Source organism: Plecotus auritus (genome assembly GCF_963455305.1).
Source record: "Plecotus auritus genome assembly, chromosome: 1".
NCBI classification, from domain to species: Eukaryota; Metazoa; Chordata; class Mammalia; order Chiroptera; family Vespertilionidae; genus Plecotus; species Plecotus auritus.
This window is the reverse complement of record NC_137770.1, coordinates 159,593,411-159,607,395: the sequence shown is the minus strand read 5'-3', so window position 1 is coordinate 159,607,395 and position 13,985 is coordinate 159,593,411. Positions and strand designations below refer to the sequence as shown.

The 13,985-nt window shown below is 40.3% G+C and overlaps 1 protein-coding gene across 2 annotated transcripts in view; it reads right to left on the bottom strand.

The window, feature by feature from the left end:
- Window positions 1–200: 200 nt before the first annotated feature.
- The window catches only part of IL15RA (interleukin 15 receptor subunit alpha), a 37,014-nt gene continuing 23,229 nt past the window's right edge, over window positions 201–13,985 (bottom strand). The window contains exons 4-7 of one of the 2 annotated variants that reach the window (XM_080669641.1): window positions 12,947–13,138; window positions 12,390–12,422; window positions 3,619–3,697; window positions 201–929 (exon numbers count right to left, since the gene is read on the bottom strand). In XM_080669641.1, coding sequence (XP_080525767.1) covers window positions 821–929; window positions 3,619–3,697; window positions 12,390–12,422; window positions 12,947–13,138 — 413 coding nt within the window. In that variant the 3' untranslated portion in view covers window positions 201–820. The remainder of the gene's footprint in view (window positions 930–3,618; window positions 3,698–12,389; window positions 12,423–12,946; window positions 13,139–13,985) is intronic. The other variant, XM_080669640.1, reaches the window with a different exon arrangement.

The window sequence follows — 13,985 nt, the reverse complement described above, 5'->3', positions numbered from 1 at the left end:
CTGGGGTGAGGAGGCGACAATCGCAGCCCGGGTTCCTGCTATTGGCCCAGAGTTCGCAGTGGGAGCAGCTGCTCATCCCGGTCAGCCTAGCAGTGCTCGCACTGTGGTAGCACACTGACCACCACAGGGCAGCTTCTGCATTGAGCATCTGCCCCCTGGTGGTCAGTGCATGTCATAGCAACTGGTCGACTGGTCGTTCTGCCATTAGGTCGCTGGGCTTTTATTAATAGGATAATAAACAAAGTATAAATATAAATGTATATATATGGAAAATGTCACTGAGTTCAGTTTTCTTTCTGAATCCTTAAATTAAGAGAATTCACTGGGTACAATATCTCTTTGCTCCCTTTCAGTGCAAGCAGAGCACCTAATTGGAGAGAGTTTTAGGAGCTGAAATGCTAATGTCATCCTTATAGACACATCTCTCAAGCCAGGAGGAGCCTACTAAATTCACTTAGAGCCTCAGATATATTTCTTTTCTTTGTAAACTGCCAGTCAGGAAGTAGGGATGGAAGAGAGTCAAGCTGATAAGTTATCCTGAGTAAATATCATAATGAAATAAAAGCCCTGATAGGAAGACCTGAGGCCTTCAATGGCTGGGACTTTGGGAACTTGTCCCCATATCTGAGGCAGGGCAGGCATCAAGCTTCCATCCCAAGCCTGGAGAACCTACTCATGCAGACAGTGCTGAGGGTGGGCACATCTTGGTGGCTTCTCCCTGGCGCCCAACTCCTTGAGTCTTTTCTAGGTCCCCTCTGGCCAGAGCAGAGTTGGTGCCTTCGCTGTAGCCCTTGCTGGCCTGGTTTTCCCTTGAAGTTTCCTAGACTGTGTGGTAGTTTTCTGTATCCTCCTCTCTGCTATTGGTTCCCCCAGTCATTGGGATATCTTCCATATTTTCCATTTGATCACTGGGTGTCTGGGAAGTTTTCCTGTAAAGCAAATAATTCACAGGTTTTGAAAAGAGGAGAGTATTGCCCTCAAATTGAGTAAACAGTCCCTATTGAACACTCAGATGGAGAAAACTGCACTCACAGATACTATTTAAATCCTATTTTTAGGGTTTTCGGTATTTTTAACCCCCTTATCCACCAAAGATTTCCAAATGCTATTGGAGCAGCTTCCCCCCACCTTGCCAACCCTCTGCTGAAAAGTGGTAGTTCAAATGGCAAGAAGAGAAGGAGAAAGTAACTAGGAGTCCAGCTAAGCCAGATGTGATAATCCTGATAAAAATGACATAATATTTATAAAGCTTCTAAAACAGTTCTTGGCACTTAGTGTTAAGCATTGACCCAGGAACTAGGAGACATGGGTTCGATTCCTGATCAGGGCACATGCCTGTGTTGTGGGCTCGATCCACAGTAGAGGAGTGTACAGGAAGCCAATCGATCAATGTGTCTTTCTATCTCTCTCCCTCTAAAAATCAATAAAAGCTTTTTAAAAAGTAAACAAATATATTAATCAGTTCCTGAGTAATCAAGAGGAGGGGAGGCAGAACACCTTAATTTCATGTTTCTTTGTTGAACAATGTGATTTTTAGGCCATGAAGTGTCTGATTCAGCAATTTCTTCCATGCATTATTTAACCCACCTTCCGAGGATAAGCACTTTTTAGGACATTTTAAAATAAGCACTTTGAGCTCTTTGGAGGTTTACCAATTCTTAAAGAGGTGATTATGAATATTTCTTTAACATAGTCTGTGAATATCGATATTTTCTTATGAGCATATTTATTGGCCATATATACTACATATTCAAATACTTTTAAAGAACATAATTTAATGTATTATTCTTTTAAAAGATTGTGTATGTATTCTTTTTAAATAGTCGCCTAGCCAACATGGCTCAGTGGTTGAGCATCTCAACCTGTGAACCATGAGGTCATGGTTCTATTCCTAGTCGGGGCATATGCCCAGGTTGTGGGCTCGATTCCCAATGTGGGGCATGCAGGAGGCAGCCAATCAATGATTCTCTATCATCATTGATGTTTCTATCTCTCTCTCCCTCTCCCTCTCTGAAATCAATAAAAATATATTTTAAAAATATATAGTCAATGATTATAGTCATTATAATCTCTTAAGGATATAACTCCAAATATAGCATTTTATATGGAAATTATTATGATATTTAAAAAATCCTTTAAAATACATTTTGCCAAAATTTTAACATTTTTTATTTTTTGATAAGTTTTTAAGTAATATAGCAATCTTAGTTAATTTCTAAACTATTTATGAAGTTTATGGTATTTCTTGTTGGTTGAGATGGTATTAACAGCTTTTGAAGATTTATGTAAATTTTTAGATGATGTTTTCATTTTGGCTTTACAGTAGCATTTCATGAAATGTTCAGTTTTTCGAAGTTAGGCTCAAAGGGCAGTATAGTCTTTATATTGATATGATATTTACAAAAGAATATTTTTTTACTAGTAACTAAAAGTTTATTTTCAACAAATCTTATGTCCATTGATTGTATAAAGCCGAGAAAGGATCCAGAGCAACTACATCAATGTGGAATGCTGAAATACTGGCTACTAATTGGTAGAAGTATAAAATTATGGCTAACCCTGGCCGGTTTTGCTCAGTGGATAGAGCATCGGCCTGTGGACTGAAGGGTCCTGGGTTCGATTTTGATCAAGGGCACTTGCCTAAATTGCAGGCTTGATCTCCACTAGGGGGCGTGCAGGAGGCAGCTGATCCATGATTCTCTCATCAATGATGTTTCTATCTCTCTCCCTCTCCCTTCCTCTCTTAAATCAATAAAAATATATTTTTAAAAAAGAAAAATTCATTTAAAAAAGTTTAAGGAGCATTTAAAAAATAAATAAAGGCTAATGTGTCATTTGAGGCTTTAATGAAAAAATGATAAAAATGCCTGAAGATTAGAAAAATAATAAGGTCTGAAATTTCAGCAAGTGGCAGAAACAATCTTGTCACAAATGCTGAAACGTAGAATTTCAATGATCAGAAATACTAAAGTAAGGCTGACATGAATGAGGATATTTATAAAAAAGTATATCCATATTTAATGAGTACATTGAAGAATATATTCATGACTATATGATAAGAAGTGATACAAATTGCATATCTATCAAATTGGTTATTTGGCACATTCTTTCTTTCTGAATTGGCTCTTGGTAAAATTGGCCCTGTGTCATCAGCTCTCGCTGCCCCATTTCTGACAAGTGGCCTGCTTTGGAAAGTAAATGGCTTTCTAAGACTGGCTCAGTGTGACTGCTCAACTCCAACACTGTTGTGTGTTTTTTTAAATCCTCACCTGAGGATATGTTTTAGAGAGAGAAAGGGAGAGAGAGAAACATCAGTGTGAGAGAGAAACATTGATCGGTTGCTTCCCGTACAGATCACATACCAAAACCTGGGTATGTGCCCTGACTGGGAATCAAAACAACCATCCTTTGGTATATTGAGACAATGCTCCAACTAAGCCACCAGCCAGGGCCCGACACTCCTTTTGGCCAACATAAAAGGGGTGAGAGTGAGAGCCTGTGTCTTTAGCCAGGAAAGGGATTCTTCATTGGGAAGGCAGGCCCAGAGTCATAATAATGAACTCTTTTCTCGGAAGAAAGGAAGAATCTTGTCCAGTGTGATTCTCTTGTGCCACTCACCTTACTTTTTTATAATATACCAGAAGTAATACCACACATACTCCACAAAGCACACTGACAGGTATGGAGATTGTTGCCACTGTAAAAGAAGAGAACTAAGCTGGTATCATGCTAAAAGTCCAGGTAGCAGATTCATTTCATTTTTTTCCTTTTTATTTAATTTATCGGGGTGACACTGGTTAACAAAATTATACAGGTTTCAGGTGCACAATTCTACAACACATATTTGTACACTGCGTTGTGTGTTTAGCACCCCAAGTCAAGTCTCTATCCATCACCATTTATCCCCCTATAAGGTTCATTTCTAAGAATCTGAAAATTCTTTACAATTTACATTTCCACAGAGAGATACAAATGCCTTCCCAACCAGCTTACTGTTATTAACATTTCTTAAGGTTCCATGCAATTTAATCTATTCTACCTCTGAGCATAAAGTACATTCCTTCCCCACCAACACTGCCAGTTCAAACTGTCCAATTCATGTTATCCCATGTCCTGTACTCCTAATCCTTGTCCTTCCTGAGCAGAGTGACAGTGATGGGCAGGGATGGGAGTAAGTCAGGAGGGGAAAGTAAGAGGCTCAGAGATCAGAACCCGGGGTGGACATATGAGGATGAGGAGGCCAGCACTTCATGAGAAGAAATGCTTGCTGCTAAATCCAAAGTCAAGAAAGTAGACATGGTAAGGGTCCTCCTCAGTTGTCCTCTGGCACAGCCTCCCCCTTTTCTGCAGCTTCGCAGAATCCTGATTTAGAAATGATAGCTTGCAGTGCCATTTTTCTTCCAATTCCATTGTCATTATTTGCTACTTTTTTATAACAGAGGAAGGGTGGTAAGGAGAAAGAAGAGGTGTTATAAGAGAGATCTTACAAGTAAGAGGAGAATAAAGAAATGCTTAGGAAAAGGAAAAAACTGTTGACTGAGTTGAAAGGAACAGCATGGATGGTGGGAGGATTTGAGGGTGGAAGGCCAGCAGGCACGACAGCATTTGAGATTAATTAGACAGGAACAGTGGGATCCTCGTGTGGAAGCAAAAGGGCAGGTGAACATAACTATTTTTAAAACACTGAGTGAATAATAAATTCCAAGCAGATTTTGCCAACTTGCCTTCATATTATGAAATCTCCCTGCAAAACTCACCTGGCTGCCCCATTTGCAAGATGACAACCCTGAACATCTGGAGAGCCAGTCATCTCACTGTGGACCCTGAGTCAATTAGTCTTCTAGTCCATTAAACTTTGAGACCTGTCCCGGTACAACCAACACACAACCTTGTAGGCAAGGGTAAATCCCCATGGGTTGGCATTTAAAATACAACCCTATTGAAATACAGGTTAAATATGGATATGGGAAACACCCAGATTCTCTGCTTTGCAGGAGTGAATGTAAATGGGTATAGTTTTTCTCAAAGGTAATTGGTAACATAACAAAAGCTCTAGAAGAGACCATATATATTAACTCTCCAGTTCTACTTCTAGGATTCATTCTAAGGAAATGGGAAAATATATATAGGAATATTCACTGAAGTATTGTGTAAAATAATTTTTAAAATGTTCATCTAAATATCAGTAGAAAATTAGTTAAAATGTGTTAATACCCATCCAATGGAATATTATTCAGCTTTTAAAAATTATGAAATGGCCTGGTTGGTGTAGTTTGACCTATGAACCTATGAGCTTTGATCTATGAACTACGAGGTCACAGTTTGATTCTGTCAGGGCACATGCCCTGGTTGCTTGCTCGATCCCCAGTAGGGAGCGTGCAGGAGGCAGCCAATCAATGATTCTCTCTCATCATTGATGTTTCTATCTCTTCCTCTCCCTTCCTCTCTGAAATCAATAAAAATATATTTTAAAACTTGTGAAATTAATCTATATTAACATGGAAAGATGTCTATCTATAATAATAAAAGCGTAATATGCTAATTAGACCGGACAGCCAAACGATCTTCTGCATGTCCTTCTGGATGAAACTGGGGCAATTTCATGCATTGGGCCTCTAGTGATATCATAAGTGAAAATAGATGGTTGAAATAAAAATGAACCAAAAGAAATCCAGTAAGCCATGTGTGTATCATATGCACAAAAAAATTTTGAAGAATATCTATCAAAGTATTAAGTAATGGTGGGATTGTAGATAATCTTTATGTTCTTTAAAAATTTTTCCCCTGATATTTTTGCAATGATGCTGTAATCAGAAGAAACAGTAAAGTGCAAAACCAAAACTACTTGCTGTAGAAAAAAGCATAGAAAAGTTGTTCTAAAAGAAGTAACGACAAACTTGGAAAACTAGTGAAAGTTCTTTTGACTTTTTAAACAACATTACTTGTCAGTATGACTAAAAATCAGAAATCTTTATTAGCAGAGATATTGTAGCTGATGATACACTATTTCTTCATGTTGACTAAGCAGTTTGGCATGCATTTACTGTTCATGGAGAGATTTATTGGAAAAGGCAAGTTGATATAAACAATAAGTTGTATTTCACAATGCTTCTTCCTGTTTATTTTTAATGAGGACATAAACTACAGACTCAAACTCAAGGGAGAAGAGGGCTCCTGAGCCAATGATACAACAAAGCAATTTGAACTCAGTGACTTAAACTCAAACCCTTGGCCTCTTCCTCAGTTATATGCGGAGATATGTAGTAAAGAAATTGAAACCAGAATCATTACAACAATGGACTAAGATATCAACTGCCAAGTCCTCCACCCTTTTGTGTTTCCTAGGGGTGCATGGATTAGAGAAAAGGGAAGTGAAAGAGATTTCGTGAGATAGAGGAGGATTAGAGTCTGGGAGAGAGAGAGGAGAAAAAGTGGGTAATTGCACAGGAAGCCAGAAAGGGTAGTAACTGCCTGCATTTCATTGCAGGTTAGTACCAGACCTGCCACAGAATAGAATCTCCATTTCTATTGATTGAACAGATGAACGTTACAAAGGTAGCTCCTGTTAAAGGCTGAGCATATTAACTGTAGCAAACTTATTTCAGATGTGACAGAAAAAGGAACTCCTCACTCCTAGTGTACTAAATGAAGATGGCCATGTAAACACCGTCATAGATGACATTTTGACTTTTATTTTACAATTGAGACTCTTCAAGAATAGCTTAGTCAAGGATCAGAAACCAGATATTGGAAAAATTGAATAAAGTTATTGATAAAAAGGGCTGCCAAGTGAGGCAGTAGATATTTAAGACAATGGAATGATGAGCCACACTTCCTGAATATTTACTTAAATGTTAAAGCCCTCAAATTTACTTAACCATTTTCTCATTCATTCACTACTTATTCAATATTTCTGTTGGACTAAAAAAAGCAACTTTAAAAGTTGTGATATCTTTTATAACCTTATTTAAAAAACAAATGATATTGGTAGTATCAATGGGCTGATTAAAACATTAAGTTAACATTTACTGAGCAACCACTATAGTATAAAGCAGGCATCCTCAAACTACGGCCTGCGGGCCACATGCAGCCTACCCAGGACATTTATCCGGCCCGCCAGGTGCCGCTGCCTGTCTTGCTTAGCAGCCGACTCCTCCCGGGCCTGCAGTGCGCATAGGAATTTGTTCATAGTTTTTTTTTTTAAACTATAGTCCGGCCCTCCAACAGTCTGAGGGACAGTGAACTGGCCCCCTGTTTAAAAAGTTTGAGGACCCCTGGATAAAGCATCATTTATTTATTTACAAAGATGAGCTCAACTGATTGCTTATTCATGTGGAAATAGCAACAGCCACTGATGTCCAGGGAATCAGTGAGTACCTCTGTCACTGATACCTGATCTGGGCATACTCTTAGGTCTTATGTGGCTGGGATTGTATGTGACATACTTTGAAGGCATTATAACTTAGTGTTTCTAGAAAGTTAGCATGATTTTCATTTTAGCATACACCTTCTTAGTGGATGAAACTCAAATAATACATAATGAAATATAGCTAGTTTTCATCTTGCTGAAATTACGTGCTTTCTTATAGTTTTAATATGTCTGTCTTTTTTTTTTAATGTCTTTATTGGTGTTTTTTGAGAGGGAGATAGAAGGGAGAGAGAGAAACATTGATGAGAGAGAAACATCAATTGGCTGCCTCCTGCCCCTCCACCCCCCACCTACTGGGGATTGAACCTGAAATTAAGGTATGTGCCCTGATTGGCATTCAAACCAGTGACCTTTTGGTGCATGGGATGATGCTCAACCGAGTGGCCAGGGAAATATGTCTATCTTTATATTTAAGCAGCTTGAAGGAAGATAATACAATATGAATGGTTTAAAGCTGTTTTCTTTTAAATCTCTGTATTTTCACAGTTCTTTGCACTTAGCTATCTTTATCTATTGTACATGTTCAGTTAATGTTTATTATATTACATTTCAGAATTTGGGAGTGAGTTTCTGATATTTTAATCCAGTGAAAGACATAAATTTGAAAAAATAGATTATAGTCCATAATAAAATAGTTGAAAATCTACATAGAAAATATGGCCCCAAAACTTTATGTATAAGATTTTATCCTACAGATATATTTGCACATATGCAAAACAATACAATGTTTTATAATTTTTCATTGTTTATAATATAGCCAAAGAATGTAAGCAAGTCATGTGTCCAAATAGGGAGTTGGCTAACTAAATCGTGGCAAATCCATACAATGGAATATTTTTAAGTTCTTAAAAAGAATGATGTGGTTTTATATATTGATGTGGAAGGATCTCCAACATATAGCATTAAGTGAAAACAAAGTACAAAACGAAGATGGCGGCATAGGTAAACACCTGACCTTGCTGCCTCGTGCAACCACTTCAAAACTACAACTAAAAGACAAAATGGACATCATCCAGAACCACAGGAAGGCTGGTTGAGTGGAAATTCTACAACTAGAAGGGAAGAGAAAAGCACACTGAGAGTCAGAGGAGCTGTGGACGTAAAGTGCAGAGGTATGGAGGTGCGCGCATGCTCAGAGGGCTGGCAACTGAGTACGCGGCTGGCTTTTTCAATCTGCAGGGAGACACAAGCTCCTGACTGCTCTGAACTCCAGTTCTGGGCGAGACTCTGGGGACCCACACTCATACAGGGAGAAACTGGACTGTCTGGCAGGGGATGAAACTCGAGGGCGGCTTTCTCTCAGAGGTGCTTGCAGCAATTACCAAGGGACACTGAGACCTGGGGGGCCTCTTAGGGCGGGGCTGATGGGAAGCCATTGCTGTTTGCTCCGCCCTGAGACTCCACCCCATCCAAGCTGTGCGCAGAAGCTTTTGCATATGAATGGTCTGGTCCTTTGAAATCTAAATCTACTTGAAAAACTGCAGCTGAGTCAGAGAGACCCAGAACATCCAAAAGAAGGCCCAAGGCCCCAAAGCAGCTTACATTGCTTCACAGTTGGGCCTCATCTGGGCACCTCCAAAACCCAAACAAAGAAGAGGAATCTGCAGATCTCTCCATAGCTCCTGCTGGGTGGCCTCAGGCAGAGGCTAAATTAGCACCTCCTTGGAGATCCAAAAGCCAGTGTACCCAGGGGTCAGAGTGGGACCATCCAGATTACAATTTCTCAGATCCATAAGGGACACACTCAGGGGGCAGACTCAGTGAGCAACAAAGCCCCACTGAAGCAAGTCTTGCCTCATAAGGGTGTGTCCAGCACAGAAGTTCTCCCATCGTAGACACAGCTGATCCTCACAGCCAATTGGCCTGGAGGTCAAGTCCTCCCAATGATATCAACAACAATCAAGGCTTAACTACAACAAGACTGTGTACACAGCCCACAAAGGGGTGCACCAAGAGTGTCCATCTCAGGTAACTGGGGAGGCTGAGCCACGGCCCTATAGGACACCTACCACACAAAGCCACTCCATCAACTCAGGGAAGCAGCCAAAATGTGGAGACAAAGACACAGGTCACAAATGAAAGAAATGGAGGAAAGCAAACAACTGTATATAGAGTTCAAAACCACAGTTACAAGGTTTTTCAAGAATTTTCTAGAAAAGGCCAATAAATTTAGTGAGACCCTCAAGGATATGAAAAAGGACCAACTAGAAATTAAGCATACACTGACTGAAATAAAGAATAATATACAGAGATCCAACACCAGACTAGAGGATCGCAAGAATCAAGTCAAAGATTTGAAATACAAAGAAGCAAAAAACACCCAACCGGAAAAGCAAAAAGAAAAAAGAATCCAAAAATAAGAAGATAGTGTAAGGAGCCTCTGGGACAACTTCAAGCGTACCAACATCTGAAGTATGGGGGTGCCAGAAGAAGAGAGAGAGCAAGATACTGAAAACTTTTTTGAAGAAATAATGACAGAAAAATTTCCCCCACCTGGTGAAAGAAATAGACTTACATGTCCAGGAAGCTTAGAGAACCCCAAACAAAAGGAATCCAAAGAGGACCACACCAAGACACATCATAATTAAAATGCCAAGAGTAAAAGACAAAGAGAGAATCTTAAAAGCAGCAAGAGAAAAACAGTTAGTTACCTACAAGGGAGCACCCATACGATTGTCAGCTGATTTCTCAACAGAAACTATGCAGGCCAGATGGGAGTGGCAAGAAATATTCAAAGTGATGAACAGCAAGAACCTACAACCAAGATTACTCTACCCAGCAAAGCTATCATTCAGAATTGGAGGTCAGATAAAGAGCTTCACAGATAAGAAAAAGATAAAGGATTTCATCACCGCCAAACCAGTATTATATGAAATGCTGAAAGGTATTCTGTAAGAAGAGGAAGAAGAAGAAAAAGGTAAAGATAAAAATTATGAACAACAAATACATATCTATCAACAAGTGAATCTAAAAATCAAAGGAATAAAAAATCTGATGAGCAGAATAATCTGGTGAATATAATAGAATCAGGGGCATAGAAAGGAAGTGGACTGACAATTCTTGAGGGGAAAGGGGTGTGGGGGTGCGGGAAGAGACTGGACAAAAATCATACACCTATGGATGAGGACAGTGTGGGGGAGGTAAGGGCAGGGGGTGGGGTGGGAACCGGGTGGAGGGGAGCTATGGGGGGAAAAAAGAGGAACAACTGTAATAATCTGAACAATAAAGATTTAATAATAATAAAAAAAATAAAACAAAGTACAGATCAGTGAAAATAAAATACCTAACTGGCTGGCATCATGTATCCTCTGTGTGCTGTTGACATACTGACTTTCTCCGATGGGTACACAGAAATCTGGTAGCAGGGGATTGCTTCCTTCCCGCAGATGATTTTCAGTCAGAGAGAGGGCTTACTTTTTACTATATATCCTTTTGTAATTATTTTTAAACCATGTGCAAAAATTACCAGTTCAAAAAATGAATAAAGCCCTATCTGGTTTAGTTCAGTGGATAGAGTGTTGGCCTGCAGACTGAAGGGTCCAGGGTTCAATTCTGGTCAAGGGCACATGCCCAGATTGCAGGCTCAATCCCCAGTAGGGGGCGTGCAGGAGGCAGCCAATCAATGGTTCTCATTATTAATGTTTCTATCTCTCCCTCTTCCTTCCTCTCTGAAATCAATAAAAAAAATTTTTTTTAATGAATAAAAAAACTTAAAACTTCGTAGAAAAATTAATGTAGTATGTGTCATAAAAAGAAAAATTAGATTGGCTTCTTTATTTATTGGTCTCCTCTTAAATGATAAACATATTATTTTCATATCCTTGCCATTAAATGCCATAGTTTCTCCATGAAAATACTCTCCAAAGAGCCTTTCTACACTGTCTTGACTTTGTATATATGATTGATTATTTTTAAAAAACCCAAATACCATTCTAATCAACTAACTGCTGAAATGACCAAAGCCACTTATTTTTACCCAGATGACACTAATGCAGATAAAATGTAACCATAAAAATATGAATCTTTCTCTAGCAGGAAAACTTGTAAATCAAAAATAGAAATCATTTTGCCCATATGACATTAGAGTGGCTTTTGGTTCATTGAAAACCTCTCAGACAAAAGTCTCAGATTCTTTCTTCTGCATTTCTTACTTCTCTGGGCTTTCCTCTCCTTTCATCTTTTTCTTTCCTTCTTGCTAACAATGTTCCATCTCTCTCCTTATATTTACTGGGACATTCTCTCCTAGTCTTAGTGTTGTGTGCATCTCCTGTAAAAAGGCTTCTAGACGGAGCTTCTAGATGGAGAAATTTGAATGGTCTGGCTGTAGGTGCATGGTGCTAACACTGGGGGAGTAGTGCAGTCTGCATGTCAGCAGAACAACATCATCTCCATGGTGCCAGCACACACTCCTGGTTTTCTAGTAAGTCTTGAACAGACGTCTAGCCCTGCTTAGTAGAACTGAATTGCTGAACAGGCCCTTTTTGTGATGTATCTACTCTTTGGTTTCTGTATCAGGAGCCTGACAGTGATAAGGTACCAATGTGAAAATAGTGATGTCAAATAAAGAATTCCATAAATAGGGTGATCTTGTAACTTACTTTCTATACCAGTGGTCGGCAAACTCGTTAGTCAACAGAGCCAAATATCAATAGTACAACGATTGAAATTTCTTTTGAGAGCCAAATTTTTTAAACTTAAACTTCTTCTAACGTCACTTCTTCAAAATAGACTCGCCCAGGCCGTGGTATTTTGTGGAAGAGCCACACTCAAGGGGCCAAAGAGCCGCATGTGGCTCGCGAGCCGCAGTTTGCCGACCACGGTTCTATACCGATACACTTGAGAGTGAAAGGGGATGCTATTAGTGATCATGTTGGGACAACTGGCACAAATCAGGACTGTTCAGCTTCCTGGGACAAGTCCCCTGAGCTTCAACACTTTCAGGACAAAGGGAAATACTTACCAATGACAGCTGTGGAATCGGATGAATGTGCACCTGAGGGGAGAGATTGCAGCTCAGTTATGACAGTAGTCCTAAAGATACTATTCTCATTAAGCAGGAGAAATTCTGCACAATTTGGTTCCTATCTTAAAGCCTTGAGAGAGGCATGGCTGGCAAAACCAAACTCATTTTAGCAAAGAACAAGCAAGGTAATTAATTCATTTAGAGCCTGGGCCATGCTTAAGAAGATACAGGTTACCGGGAGCTCCTCCATCCCATAGATCATGACTCCAGAGGGTGGGGAGCTTCCTCTGTCCCCCCATATTAGGAGGAAGCAGATATTATTCAGATTCTTAGCAAAGTAGGTTAATACGGCAAGCCTTGGCACATTTGGGAAATGGACTTTCTTTTTCACCTGGACTGAGCCAGGGTGGAGCACAAAACAGAGCGACCAGAGCAAGAAGGCTGTGGCAGAGAGCCGGTGGCGGAGGGTTGCTAGGTTGTTCTGGTTTTGGAGGGTATTATGTCATGCAGGCAGAGAGCTGACCTCCCGTAAAGTGTGCAAAGCCAGTGCCAACCTGGCTTCTCGAGGGAGGTGGAGGGAGTATGTTCCAAGGCCTTTGCAGTTGTCTGAGGTGGGGCTTGGGAGGGCTCATTCCTGACTACCCCTGTGGTTCCTGCAGGAGGTTTGGATGGTATCAGCCTGGAGCCCGGTACCATGGCTGGCTTTGTGGCCACTGTGGTGTCTGGCTTGAAAATGAAAGCTGGTTCTGTCGGAAGGTGCAACACATGGAGAACATAAATGCTTAGAATAGTAACTTTCTCAGCTCCAGAAGAGAATGAACTTAATCCATGCTCTAAGGAGCCCGACCTGGGCCAGCCCTCCCCCAGCACACTGCTCCATGGATCTTTACGAAAATCCCTTAAGTGTATAACATAGTCATCCATCCGGGGTGGCCATAAGACTTTTGAGAATGCTAGAGGATTTGCAGAGTAAATTACAAAGATTAGAGTAGATCCAGGCTGTTTACTAGAGAAGACTGGTCTCAAAAAAAAAAAAAAAAGGCACCTAAGTAGAACTGTATTTGCCTAAGCCGAGGCGTCTGGGATGCTGGTTTTAGTTTATTTTATACATGTTTTCACAAAACTTCTAAATAAGGGGGAGCCTGAGATTCAGCCCATCTGAACTATAGTGTATTTGAAGGGTATCCTGGCTTTGCCCCAGTCTCAGCATCTTTGGCCATCTGGCCACATTATTTGGGCTGCTTCATGCGCTCCCAGCCACAGATGCTGTGAGAGGTCCCCATGCCCTTTAATCCTTAGTCACGTCCTCATACTACCCAGAATGCCAGCACTCCAGGTACTTTGCATAGAGTTCCCCCAGAGCATTCCCATCCAAGTGCCCATGGCAACATCACTCTGTATCAAAGATGACAATCTCACATCTGAGATTTCGACTGTGCAGTTTCATTTGACCAAGTGTTTGGCGCATGAAGGCAGAACTGGGAGAGGCCACTTGATGATTCTCATTAACTGGATGAATCAGATTTGACTTTGATCAAAGGAGCTTTAGAACTGCCCCAAACTTAAATATAGCCAGTACTTCAGCCTCTGCCT